This window comes from Alosa sapidissima, chromosome 21, assembly GCF_018492685.1.
Source record: "Alosa sapidissima isolate fAloSap1 chromosome 21, fAloSap1.pri, whole genome shotgun sequence".
Lineage (NCBI taxonomy): Eukaryota > Metazoa > Chordata > Actinopteri > Clupeiformes > Clupeidae > Alosa > Alosa sapidissima.
Window position 1 is genome coordinate 2,436,983 of NC_055977.1, and position 15,000 is coordinate 2,451,982.

The 15,000-nt window shown below is 42.4% G+C and overlaps 1 protein-coding gene across 2 annotated transcripts; it reads left to right on the top strand.

Annotated features, from left to right (window-relative positions):
* The first annotated feature begins 442 nt into the window (after window positions 1-442).
* Window positions 443-3,617, top strand: LOC121695777. Of its 2 annotated transcripts, none has more exons than XR_006026160.1 (5): window positions 443-827; window positions 1,228-1,665; window positions 1,885-2,341; window positions 2,574-2,904; window positions 3,002-3,249. XR_006026160.1 is itself a non-coding variant. In XM_042076891.1 (5 exons), exons 3-5 carry the CDS (start codon window positions 2,100-2,102, stop codon window positions 3,555-3,557), a joined length of 966 nt encoding a protein of 321 aa, XP_041932825.1. In that variant the 5' UTR covers window positions 443-827; window positions 1,228-1,665; window positions 1,885-2,099; the 3' UTR covers window positions 3,558-3,617. The 2 variants fall into 2 exon arrangements, 1 of the variants encoding a protein (XP_041932825.1); XM_042076891.1 differs by adding an exon at window positions 3,513-3,617 and having other exon boundaries at window positions 2,574-3,252.
* Window positions 3,618-15,000: the final 11,383 nt, after the last annotated feature.

Sequence of the window (15,000 nt, forward strand, 5' to 3'; positions counted from 1 at the left end):
ATAAGCTTTACAATGAAACAATAACTAAATGAACCAACAGAAACAAAAGAGAAAGAAAGACACTAATTGCTAGACATTTCATGGAGATGAGAAAACTCGCCAGTAATTAAAAAAAAAACTACTTTTCAATCTATTTTATTTTTATTTTTATTTGAAGAGAGTCGATGGCTAAAAGTAATATATTAACCTAGTATTACAGGAAACACAACAGGCTCAATTCTTCATTGAGACCAGAAGGCTCAAGTGTGCCCAGTGTGTAGATCCAATAGACCCTTTCAACAATAAAAACAAAAACAATGCTTGAACGTTCTATTTGGTTCCCAATCTACTTCCTCTGCATTAAGATAACATATGGAATGTTAAAACGGAAGCCTTGTGGGGCCAACTATGATGCTGATAATGGAACTCTCTTAAAAGGGTCTATTCATGGGTTTCTGTCACATTACTTTTTTTGTCCTGCAATCAAGGACTCTAGCGCCATCAACTGGTTCGAGCACGTCTATGGGTTTAATTGGGAAATGGCTAGCCAAACTCATCTCACAGCAGAGGAAAAGCAGCGTTACGTGACTAAAACTACTATATTAGGATTGGATCCATATGTACTGCCAAATGGCATACTAACCCTGCTTTTGTCCGCGGAACATTTGCCAAATATTTGTTTTGGTGACATTTTCATTTATCTAGTACACAACCCGTCGCCATACAGCAGGGATTCTCTGAAGGCATTCAAAAGCACTGAGGCATACCTGTATTTTCGATCAGGATGGGTACACGACCCGCGGATTTATCATCTGAACATTAAGAAAATGTTCATAATCATAGGAAAGGTAAGATAAGTGTTTACTTACTATGCTATTATTACTGTGCTATTAAGTTGCCTGGTGCTTTAAACTGACCTAGCCAGCCAGGCTAAGTCAAAGCTAGAAGCTAGGCTAATAAATATACTCTTTTGATCCCGTGAGGGAAATTTGGTCTCTGCATTTAACCCAATCCGTGAATTAGTGAAACACAGCACACAGTGAGGTGAAGCACACACTCGGGGAGCAGTGAGGGGTTAGGTGCCTTGCTCAAGGGCACTTCAGCCGTGGTCCATTAGTCGGGGCTCGAATAATAGTAATGTAGAAAATAGCTAGCAGTCTTAAATAATTTTATTTGTTGAATAATGGGTTATTATGTAATCTGGCTAAATCTCTAAATTTGTCATTTGCAATTTGTGTTTCAAACAAGGTCAAGCATTCTCAAAACCTTTCTGTGACCCTAACACATCCCTGGATCACAGTGCAAGAGGACGGTACAGTAGTCATGGCTCATTGCACCTTTAAGGCAGGAGAGGTCAGGCCTAGGAGAGGTCTGCTCTCATGCAGCAGCTCTCCTCTACGCTGTGTTGGCTGCTGCTGAACAAAAAAATGGGCAGGCTTGCACCGAGAAGCCCTGTGCTTGGGCTGACACAAGTATGAAGGGGGTCCCATATGAAGAGATTCGTAACATCAGCTTCTCTCATAAACAAGAGCCCCTCCGTCATGTGAAAGGATCTAGTTTTCCTGATATCAGACCATCAGATGAAGAGTGCCAGGCATTCTTTGAGGCGCTTCATATCAGTGAAATGCAGGAGTCCAAACCAAAGAAGAGAGCCATCCTCTCTATCATTGATGGCCACTCACACAGGTAAGATGGGTTACATGCCTGTTTAAAATGCTATTTTGTCTCACTTTTGTGCCTTGTATACATAACACTACAACTCCTCTTAGTTATGACAACGGGAAACGATGATTAATAGTTTTTTGTACAGGTTAGGCCTAATATGAGCTTAGCTTCTGTACACTATAATATAATATAGATACAATCTAAACTCTCTGTCTCTGTCTCTCTCTCTCTCATGCACAGGTACATTCCGAAGAGGATGCAGCTGGACTTGCCAACGCCTCTTTCCGCGCTCTACTCAAACACCCGGCTGGAGATGGACTTTCCCTTGCTGCTGGATGAGAGTGCCAAGGTCTTTGATGATCTACTTGTAACGAAGCAACAAGTTAACAGCAAAAACACCTCCTTTCTCCTTTCAGTTTGCATAGGCCTACCTAAATTCAGTTCAGGTGAAATAAATGATAAGCCTTTGCATTTTGAAACAAGTGCTATGGATGATTTTCACAAACATTTTTTCCCAGTGTTTGATAGTTGAGGAGGAGACCAGGGAGCAAAGTAAATCTAGAGTTTGGTTTGATCAGAGGGCAGGAAGAGTGACAGCGTCAGTTTTCAGTGAGGCAGCCAGAGCAGACACACCTGCATCCTTGATCAAAAGAATTTGCTATCCTCATGCATCTCGTTTCTCCACTGAGGCAACAAGGTACCTTGAGGATGTCAAGCTAGACGACCATACATAAGACCAATTGGTGCAGTTTTCTTGCACCTAAGCTTGCATTAAATAGTGTTTTCAAGTTTGCAAAGCCTTTGTTTAGAAGCCAGTATATATATTTTTTCTTAGTTATTCAGAATACAACACATTCTAGTAAATGTTGGTGGGCTGTGATAGACATGTTCATATTTTAATACACATTTTACTGTACAATCTTTATCAGAAGGGGTCAAGAGAATGAGGACAGAGCACGGGAAAGCTTTGTGGCTACGATGAAAGACCACCATGAAGACTTCCAAGTGAGGGCGTCAGGGTTTATCATCAACCCAGAACTCCCTTGGATTGGAGCATCCCCTGATTGTATGATTGCCTGGACTTGCCATGGAGACAGCGTTTTAGAAATAAAATGCCCCTTCAAATCCAGGAACTGCTCCCTCATGGAAAGCTGCAGGGATTCTTCATTTTGCCTTTGCTTAGGAGAAGATGGGGTCATGGCACTGAGACAAAACCACAAGTATATGTATCAAGTGCAGGCCCAAATGCACATTGCAGAGGTGGGTTACTGTTACTTCATGGTTTGGACGCCACAGGACATTTTCATTCAGCAAATTCCATATGATCCTGTCTTCTTCCATGATGCTTACGTCAAAGTTGAGAATTTCATCAAGGTTGGCGTGCTACCTGAGCTACTGGGGAAAAGGTATACAGCACCACGCTTTACTCCCAGAGACACTGCAGTCACAAATCAGCCACCTGAAGTGGGATGCTACTGCGGTCAACCTGCAGCCACAGATGACATCATTTGCACATCTGGAAACTGTAGGCGAAAACATTTTCACAAGAACTGCCTTAAGTTGACTAGGGTACCTAAGACATGGAAATGTGTGGAGTGCAGACAACAAGTTTAGCGCTATTTTTCAAGTAAATGTATAATTGACATGAACATGCATTATAATAATAACAATAATAATAAACACATCACAGTGTAATGTAATTTAATGAATAAGATTTTTTATTTCCAAAATCATTGGTTGATTTTTTTTTAAAAGTAGACTAAGACAAACACAACAATTAACTCATGGTAACAACCTTGTATTAAAAACACAGATGACAATCTATTTGTACATAAAAAACAGTAGGGAACACAATTTCTATTCTGAGGGAACAACAGATGGACAGATGCTGCATAGACCACAGCACACTCTGACCATCTTGTCAAGAGGCGTAGGCTCTCCTGGACTTGCAGTCTGGCAAAGAGAAATGGGTATTGTGCTTTGTAAAATGGTGTACAGTGGGCAGTGCTTCGAATTGGCCAGCTTCACTCGCGGTCCGCGCGTGGGATCACGCGGTATCACGCGACTTTAATTTGTATTTTTCCAGTGAGACGCTGCAACAACCCAAACAACCGGTAGATGGCTCAAGTGAGCAGGGTGTGTCGTAAAAAGAAATGGAGCCTGGAAAACCCTACACAGACTTCACTACAGACTTTAGCATACTGGTTTAGAAATAATGTAATAGCCAGAAATATGCCTGCCCTAATAAAGAAATATTTGGTTAACTGCGAGTGAATCCCGTTTGCAGCCGTAGAGACGCAGGACAAATTAAACATTCTGGTTTTCTCCGAGTGCAACGATGATAGACAGACATCATTTGGACAAAATATAGAGTATTAACCTCCGTTGCTCAGCCAAATGCCTTCCTGTTATGTCCTGTTATCACGGAGTTAGGCCTACAGGCGATAAACGATTTTTGATGGTCACAAGTTTACTTCATTAGGGACTGTTCGTTATTTATTTAAGGGGCTACCGGAGGAGTTTGGGGAGCATTAGTCCAAAAAGACGTGACCCTCCCTCGCCAACAATACATTTTTCTATGACCCTCCAAAGTGATTATGAAAAAATCACTGTCAACTTTTTCCGGGTTTATCGCCTACTGTATTTTAACGTTTTCACATATTTGGCCATAAGCCGTTTATCATAGGCTATCACGAAACCAAACTACAAAGGCGAACACTTTAACAGGGGGAATTAATTGGGCATGAATCATGCTGAACGCTATTTCGCTACCTTAGAATAATAAGGTTCTATCTGCGTTTTGAGTAGGTACAACCGGGACGATTGAAACGGGGACGAATGAAACATTCCGGTTTTCTCCGAGTGCAACGATGATAGACAGTCATCATTTGGACAAAACATGGAGCATATTAACCTCCGTTGCTCAGCCAAATGCCTTCCTGTTACGTCCTGGTTACGAGCGATAAACGATTTTTGATGGTCACAAGTTTACTTCATTAGCGGTTTATTTTTTTGGATTATTAAAGAGTGTTTTTCATTTAAAGGTTTGACTTCGTGCTTATTCAGAAGAGCATTTAGTGCTCTCCCCAATCCCAGACGTTCACATTGCATGTTTGTTTGTAATGAATGCAACCGCGAGATAGGCTATGCGTTTGACAATAAGTTGTTAACAGAACCAAGACATATAGCCCAGCAGCAATCTAGGGACTGATCGTTATTTATTGAAGGGGCCACCGGAGGAATTTTGAGTGCTTCAATTGGAAGTTGCATGACCCTCTCTTGCCTGCTAGAAATTGTTCAATGACCCTCCGACAGAATTGTTAAAAAAAGACATGACCCTCCCCTGCCAATTGTCTTCCGCCTGCGCCACAACCACACACTTTGTGATAACATTCTTAAATCAATCTTTCCCGTGAGCTTGCATGCTACCAGTCCTTCCTTTTCAAATGTGTTGCGCCTGTTTGCACAATTTCACAAATAATCATATGTGATTAATAGTATGACAAATAATCCCTGTGCACGGGGACCGAAACAATGCATGCCAACTTTTTCCGTGTTTATCACGTATTTTAACTTTCCCCGCTGTCTTGCCATTTTAATGTTTTCCCGTAGAATATCCTATATTTTAATACTCTCATAACAGCCCTGCCATCGGGCCTGTCTCTGTGTTGCCCTGTTGCTACCCCTTGCCCTTCCAACGAAACAGATGTCTTCAAATCATCGTTTTCCTTGCTTGAAGGCGAACTTAGAGTGATGTTAACCTATTTAAGTTTAACGGCGCGATTGCCGTGAGAGCACGATTCATTGGCGCTTGCATGTTCGGCCTTATGTCTAGGTGCGCACCTGAGGCTACTCAGCTGCAAGATAAATAATTTCCCCTCTTTGTATGTTCACTGCAAGTTGGCCTACCATAACTTACCAACTCTGCACTGTAGACTGGCTATTTATATTTTTCTGTGAAATAAGCAAATGTATTTGTTCAACTTTATGAAGCAGAATTACGCATAGGGTACTTGGAACATAATACATTTGACAAAGGACAGATGAATGTTGCTAGTGACAAAATATTAACTTTCAGTGTTTTAAGATGTCTTTGTCATGGGGAAGTGTTTTTCCCCATGCATTTATTCTAGGTTACTGTCAGTGACTGCCGTGAGAGAAGCGGGTTCTGTGTTTCGTTCATGTCAGTGACTGACACGAGAGAAGCGGGGTCTTTGTTGTGTTGTGTTGCGTTGCGTTAATTTATTTTCATTGGGCATACCGTGCCGTGCCGTCCACAGCTCTTCAGTTCTGACAAAGCCAAAATTACTCCTTTTGAAACAATGAGTGCAGGAAGGGGGGGGGGGGGTGTCCCAAGCAGCTTTCAGCCATAAGGCTACTTTGAGAACATTTCAATTCACCCGACACTAATATTCAAAATGTTGAAAACTATTTCGGCATAGCCTATAAAGCAGTTTAATTAAATGGAATGTTAGTTGTAAACAAACGAGCTACTTGGTGAGGCTTGGCCTCACAGATGCGCTCGTGCCTTAGATGGCAGGAAAAATCTTCACGATAGGCCTATTAACTAACCACCCGATTCACGTTGGCTGGGGGGAAGGGGGGCCATCAGACAATTGTGCCCAGTTAATCCGGCCCTTCCCCCAAAAAATCACACCTTCCCACCTCTGACAGCTTAAAAGTCAAGAGGACTCCTTACTCACAGACCTATTCACAAACCTGCGGTTTTGAAATCCTATGCAGCTACAGGAGCTTCCAATCGCGAGGAAGCAATTTTGCATTGTAGGCATAACTAACATGCAATAACGCCACCAACAACAACCAAAACTAGGCTAATCATTGTCAACATGTAAATTAAATGTAACATTATTGTCAATCAAATTAAAATGTTCTCTTTTGCAAACGTAGGCATAGTAACATAATAATTTAATAATGTTACAAGATACTACATCAATCCGTATGTTTCATTGGGCTACTAGGCTATTTGTTTTGCCTTGATTCATTTAGGCTAGGCCTTTTTATTCAGGGGCCATATTCACAAAGAATTTTAAGGCTAAAAGTAGCTCCTAACTGGCGAATTTAGGAGCAACTCCTAAAAATAATGGGCGTGTCACTCCTAACTTTAGGACTCCTAATTTTTTCACAAAAAGTAATTCACGAAGCATTTTAGACCTAAAAGTAGCACCTAAGTCTGGGACAGCTTAAGTCGAGAGGACTCCTAACTCACTAAGACATATTCATAAACAGCTTTTTTGTGGCATTTTACGTTGCGATGTTTTGAAATAGCCTATGCGCAACAGGAGCTTCCAATTGCGAGGGAACAATTTTGCATTCATAAAAGGGATGCAATAACGCCACCAACAACAACACAAACTACTCATTGTTAACATGGAAATGAAATGTAACGTTTCATTGTGAATCAAAGGGTCATTGAGGGAAGCCCTCATTTTCAATGAAGCCGAAATTACAGAAGCGAAGCAAAGCGCTCCACAAACAAGACAACATTCGAGGCCTTCTGTTGAAGAATTTTATATAAAGCCTGCGCTGACAGTAATCCTCCTGCCCCTGATAGGCCTACCACAGCTGTGGATAGTGTGGAATGTTCAAGTAATAACACAATCCAATGTGTGTCTCAATTGTCCCCCGCTGACCACCTCACACATTTCTCTAGATTTTGCAACGAACTTACATGACACAATGCCATAAAATATGCCAGTTTTAGGACACAGAATAATGTTTGTAATGATACCAGGTAGGCCAGGTATTGTCGAAGGTGCATGGTGAAGTGAAATTCTTACTTTGGAAAACAAACATTTGCCGATATCATCGCCGATCATCAGAATATTGCAATAGATTCTGTGTTCTGGACTGCAGGTAACTTGTTAAGCCAGTGGTTATCAAACTTTTATTTCATTCCCCACTTTGATCAAGGGGCATGACTGATGATAGTGGAGATAACGTGTTATCCCGAGGCTTTTGCAAGTCAGCATCTTCGACGGTAGTCTATTAAAAATTAAAAAAAGTTTTCGATGTCCCAAACGGAGAGCCATACTTTATTGTTTTTAACGATCTCTATGCTACTCACAAAAATGTAGGCATGGGGACATGATGAAGTAGGTTATCCAACTGTCGTGTGTTAAATTATTGTGATTACGAGCCAGTGGTTTTCAAACATTATGTGTGACTCGGACATCTAACTAAATGCAACAGGCTCATATCGTCCTCGCATTCGCAAAATGAGGACCAGTGTTTTGTCAAATTGCAAATAGCTATTCGTTTTAACTATTTTTTTTTATGATAGTAGCCTATACAAAAAGCACTTTATACTATCTTAATATTGGAATATGAGGAGGGAAGTGGGGCGTCTGCAGTCAGCCAAATATGAATGTAATTCTGCGGCATAAAGCAGATGTAATTGTTTATCGTACAGAAAAATAAAAATGACATGTCAAGCAGTCAATTGACTACATTGCAGTCAAGAAGTAGGGCAAATTAATTTACGAAACCAAAACGTGGGTCATAGTTGTCTAAGCCTCTATTGCGTAGCCTGTTAAAAATGTCGCCAGATAGTATTAAATCGGCAACAACATTGTTTTCTGCAGAAGCCTACCCAAGGCTACAGATTAATTCTGAACAGTTATTTCTCTACTGGCTCAATTATCACACCACTGTTTTGATTTGCGTAGTTGCGTTAACCCCAACACTGACAATAATGTAGACAGCAAATTTCGATTTCGATTTTCGTGTAGTCAAGCCTTAAGCCATACCCAAGTAGCCTAAATCGAGGTAATGTTTAATTATGCATGATTTATTTTGTTATTGAATTCGTAGGCTGGGATTACTCTCGGCAACAATTATGCAAGGGACGGCAGGCAGAGCGATGTACAGTGGCAGAGCGACGCACAGTGGCTGAAAGTGGTACTAAAGCTTCTCGCAGCTTCACGCCGCGTAATGCGCGAATGAAGTGGTCATTTGAAAGCGATGCCCACTGTACTTGTTTCTAACAAGACCAATCACCCGTTCAACGTGGATTCGAACAGCTGATAGTCCCCTTGAATATTCAACTTCATTTGGATGCTGTTTCCCTTTAGTGAAGGCAGGTATTTTGAGTTGAGCACTGTACAATCCCACTGAATCTGCTACTGTGAACCCTCGATCTGCTAGGACCAAATCAGCAGGTAATAGATTTTCCAGGTAGTTGCTATCCTCTGTAATATGCCACTTCCTCGTCCTCCCCAACCATAAGACACAAACGATACGACTCCCTGTGGAGTTATTGATATCAAGAACTTGGCAGTATTGTGATGCTTATATTGGGAATATGTTTGTGCACGGGCTTTCAGGTTTTTAGGTCGCTGAATGAAAATTTCAAAGCAGTCTATTATGGATGTACAATTTTTGTAATTACTATTTTGGAAACACATGGGTAAACTAATTAGACTCTGTTCCTTACTGGGCCACCGTATGAATCTAGACAATCTCTCATGCAAGACATTTAATGTACTGTTAAAAATTCGGCTCGCACTAGGCTTTGACACATGGAATACATATACCAAGAAGTGCAGTGGTAAATTCAGTCTCATTCTCATTAATGTCATTAAAAGGCTTTGAAAGGGAGACATTCCAGAGAGTCCAACCTTGAGAAATTCTGACACAAAAGTGAAGACGACCATCAATTTGGCATAAGATGGAAGGCCAGTTAAGTCCTGCACCATGTCATCATTGTCTTTGAAGCTTTCCTGACTGAAGGATAGCTTGCTCACCATTTCCCTAAGATGATACACCTCTAACCTCAGTGCATTACAGTCTTCTGTCAGTCTTCTCACCGTTGTTTGGCTTCATTAGAGCATGCTTCACCGCTCTCAGCATACACAGTGTCTTCTTGACAGTAACTGTGATCAGCATGATCTCTACCCTCCTGAGCCGAGGTATCTCCATCGTCATCAACCGGACTGCTGTTCTCGCTGGGTGCCACCACTCCAAGATTCTTAGTCAGACTTCTCTTTCTTTTCACAGCTTGAGTTTGCTCAAATTTGCTGTAGCTGTTTATTTTTCTTTGCCTTTCCCCAGGTTTGAGATAAGCAAACAAACTGGGCACATAGTCTGGGTGTAAAGGATTCTCACTCTTCTGACCTACAGTGGTAGCCTAGAAATCTAGACGCGCCCCTTACAAATTATATTTGCTGCCAGGGCTAGTCTAGCAACTCTGCGTTGGCTTGTGAGCTCCAGAAATCGAAACTCAATCAGGCCAATGAAATCGTGTATAGAGTCGTTAGGTGGGCTTAACATAATGATTGATGGCAGAGTTGCAACGGTTTGGCTTGAATTCCCTGCTACTTGAAAACAAATAAGATGGATGTTGCTGTTGGCGAACAGTGTGACACGAGTTAAGCTTTTATTAAGTTGGCAAACGTTTGAACTAGTCAACTAGCTCCGCTGGTGGGAAACGCATGGGACTCATAGCGCTGCCGCTTTCCTATTGCGTGCAGAGGGAATTTGAAAGACAACTGATTATCCCGCCCCTCAGACTGAGCACTGCGAACGGTGAGTGCCCAGACCCTACATTTTAATGTGGGTCTGGCTCGTCAGGCTACTACAGTGGTAGAATAAGATATAATGACACATTAATGAACAGTGTTTGACACACAGACTTTGGCTCTACCAGAAATAAGTCAAGTTAATCTACTAAAATTAACTAAAGCAGTATAGATTAGTGGTGATGAAATAACTATAACTTCTTACTTTTAGGTAGCTAACATGCTAGCGCTAGCTAGCAGGCGTTGAAATTAACTTTTCAAAATATGAACATTTGCCAGCCATTTGGTAAAATCCCCAAGCCAATCAATAGTAAACCAATGGTAATATTTTACTGTGTATTTGAAATACACCAGCCCCTGTAATATTTTACCAGCATTTAGCAGTGCTAATTTCCACCCCTGCTAGATAGGTTGCCTAGAGCTAACGTCAGTTCAAGTCAACTTACCCGTAATAAAATGCTCATTGCACAGCCTGGAGTGTTCTGTTGGCGTCCATTGATCCCTTTTAATTGCAGCTATCCATTTCTGTCTCCTCTCTGTGTTTTTGGGAATGTTATAAAATGTGTGTCCATCTTTATTTGACTTGCTGTTATTGCAGCCCACAGCACAGCAAATAGATGGCATGTTTACTTCGTACATAGTGTAGGCTATCTAGTGCTTCCGGTCGTTCCGGTCTCAGGATGGTCCTTAAGATGGCGCTGCATTTCATGTGTGACGACATATGGAACGCATGAATAGGCCTCCCTGCATAGAAGCTTCTAGTGATGGGGACGAGACCGCCTATGCCGAGTCCGAGTCAAGACCGAGTCTTTGAAGGGTCGAGACCGAGTCGAGACCGAGTCTGTTGGTTTTCAAATACAGTCGAGTCCGAGTCAAGACCGAGTCTTTGAAGAAGCAAGTCCGAGTCGAGACCGAGTCCTTTAGGAGTCGAGACCGAGTCGAGACCAAGACCATAAAAAAAATTCAGTTTTAATATTCAGAATTTAATATCACCCCAGTTAATAATCAACAGTTAGGCCTACAGACTAAGCTAGATTGGGAATTGTTTAGAGGAGCAGTCTTAACGTCTTAATATGGACTATGCTGACCTACAGACACTCACCGGCAGCAGAGCCATAGAGATAAATAAACGACTCTGACGGCAGTATCTTTGCATTGCACCATGGGATGTCATTTTCAAATAATGCCGGTCAACATTGCATTTTATTATTATTGTTGTTATGTGTTGTCTGTTTTTTTATATGAACATAAAAAATGCGTTGGTCTCGAGGACTCGGTCTGAAATTACGAGTCCTTCTCCTCCCACTGTGGTCCGAGACCGAGTCAAGACCGAGTCTTTGAAGGAACGAGTCCGAGACGAGACCGAGAAAGCAGAAATTGGTCTCGAGACCGGACTCGAGTCCGAGACCGGACTCGAGTACTACATCACTAGAAGCTTCTTAATAACATTGCCGCCTCTAGGAGGTGTGGAGACTTTTTCAATGCCCCAGAATTTAAGTGATGCCGGGGACCTCTGAGTCTCTCTCTCTCTCTCTCTCTCTCTCTCACACACACACACTAAAACAGCTCTGAGTCTCTCTCTCTCTCTCTCTCTCTCTCTCTCTCTCACACACACACACACACACACTAAAACAGCTCTGTGTGTCTCTCTCTCTCTCTCTCTCTCTCTCTCTCACACACACACACACACACTCACAGTGTTTAAGGACAGCAAAATCACCACACACACCATATTATCACACAGAATACCAGCATTTAAAAACAAGCTTACACACACACACACACACACACACACACACGCACCACAGCACGCTCCCAGCCACCACATGAGAGTATGCAGTCATTTAATTTGCCGTCACAGCAGAGGTTTTTCAGAGGCTCAGGAGTCCTCTTAAGCTTTGCCCCACAGAAATAGTTTTTTTACCCTCTTTCTCTCACTCTCACACACACACACACACACATACAGAAAGATACTTATTTACTCCCTGTCTCTCTCTCTCTCTCTTTCTCTCTCACACACACACACACACAGACACACATACAGAAAGATACGTATTTACTCCCTCTCTCTCTCTCTCTCTCTCTCTCTCTCTCTCACACACACACACACACACAGACACACATACAGAAAGATACTTTTTTACTCCCTGTCTCTCTCTCTCTCTCTTTCTCTCTCACACACACACACACACAGACACACATACAGAAAGATACATATTTACTCCCTCTCTCTCTCTCTCTCTCTCTCTCACACACACACACACACACACACACAGACACACATACAGAAAGATACTTTTTTACTCCCTGTCTCTCTCTCTCTCTCTCACACACACACACACACACATTTCATCTCCTGTTGAATATTTGGAGCCGGTCTGAAAAGCGCTTGAGCCTGATTGGGAGGGTGGAATGAAATGTGTGTGTGTGTGTGTGTGTGTGTGTGTGTGTGTGTCTTATCACCTTTTAACCAGCAGCACGTTGGCCGCCCAATGCTCAGACAAAGGCCCTCGGCATCGGCCGCAACACCAGGAACAAGATTACCATGCCAACCCTCACTTCCCCCGCCACCTAATAAATTAGCGTCCACTACGCACCAACAGCTGACCCCCAGGGACTCAGGAGTGGCAAATCAGACCAGACACTACATCACAACACACACACACACACACACACACACACACAAACACACGCGCACACACACACACACACACACACACACACACACACAAACACACACACACACAAACACAGTCAGATGTACTTCTTCAATTTCTGTCATTTTCCGTTCTTTACGAAAAAATGAAAAAGGCAGAAGAAGTGGAGATTAATTTAATGTGTGTGTTTAATCTGGGATGAGAGTGTGTGTTTGTTTGAACCACACGGGCTGAGTGTTTTTGGCCGAACAGCGATGGGTCATTTCGAGCAGAATGGAGTGAAGTGTGTGTGTGTGTGTGTGTGTGTGTGTGTGTGTGTGTGTGTGCGCGCTGATGAATAAGCTGCTGCTCTGTGATTGGACAGCTGACCCGCTGCCTGGGCAAGTGACCCTTTGGACGAGGCGAGCGGGCTGGCATTTCACTATCAATGCTCCACTCGTTTACCCACTCCCACCTCAAGCACACGCAAAGGAAAGGCCACACACACACATGCACACACACACACACATGCACACACACACACACACACAGACACACACACACACACACACACACACCCAAAACACTTCCATTTGGATGTTTTCGCCGTGACTCTCCACACAAAACAAACAATTACATTCTTGAGTGCTTTTATTTGGGTCCTGATTGAGCTGGGGAGACGACAGGATAGGCACCTTAATTAACTGCCGCCTGAAACGCTTTATTCCCACGTCGTGTGTGTGTGTGTGTGTGTGTGTGTGTTTGCAACGCACTGTCACTTTGATGGATGGATGATTAAAGGCAATGAGATGGCTATCGGTACACAACGTCAACCCACCCAAAAAGACAAGGACTGCACACAAACACACACACACACACACACACACACACAAAAACACACACACAAAAACACACACACACACACACACACACTCACACACATACAAAAACACACACACACACACACATACAAATGCAGACATACACACACATGAACATATACAAAGATACACACATATACTTGTCACACATATACCTGTCTTCTTCTCAGACATAAACAATCACTTTCTCTCTCTTGTTCTGTCTCTCTCTCTCTCTCTCTCTCTTGTTCACACACACACACACACATACACTGTATTGGGTGTATGAGCTTGCGTGTGAGTGTGCGTGCGCGCGTGTGTGTATATGTTTGTGTGTATGTGCATGCATACCTGCATCAAGAACTCTAGATATTCTGAGATCAAAAAGAAATCCTCACAATAAAGAAATCCATTCTCCTATCCCACTTTGAGTAAAACAGCAGTACACACACACACTCACACACACACACACACCTCTGTCATTCCCAGCCCTTTGGGGAGTGTGTGTATTTGCTCCATCTGTTCAATAAGAGGCGAGATTAGAAGATCAGTTCTTTATGGACACAAAATGGTGTTACCTGCTGCTCATACTCATACAAACACACACACACACACACACACAAACACACACACGCGCACACACACGTGAACATGCACACGCGCACGCGCACACACACGTGAACACAAACACACACACATACACATACACACACATTCAGAACAATGTGAAATGCTCACGGATCGCTCACACACACACATGCACAAAAACACAAAGACACACCCAACAACATTCTTACATGGTCACTTTCAATCAAAGCCTTCTGACACACTCAAACTAAACTAAACCTTTGCATCTCTCTCTCTCTCTCTCTCTCTCTCTCTCTCTATCTCTCTCACACACACACACACACACACACACACACACCATTCCAGTGTCTGCTTCAAGAGCTGTTGTTTTGCCTCTTTGTTAGAGAGTACAGAAGGAACAGGTGATGTAATCTCACTCTCCTCAAATCACAATCAAGAAAAATAACAATACCTCCGTATAGCATGTTATAAAGACCATTTCCATGTTTATAACAATGTAACACAAGTGTAATAAATCACACATAACTGAATCTCCACTAACTGTTCAATTCAATCAATATTCAATGAATGTATTTGCTAACATTTTCATTATAGACACAGCATAGACAGTTTCAAAGATCAAGGTTTAAATGTCAGAAGTGACAGCCCCTGATACACTGGGTCTGAATGTCTCCTTTGTGCTGTGATCTGTGTTGCCATTGCACTGTCTGGCCTCTAGTGGCCGCTGTTCCCTCT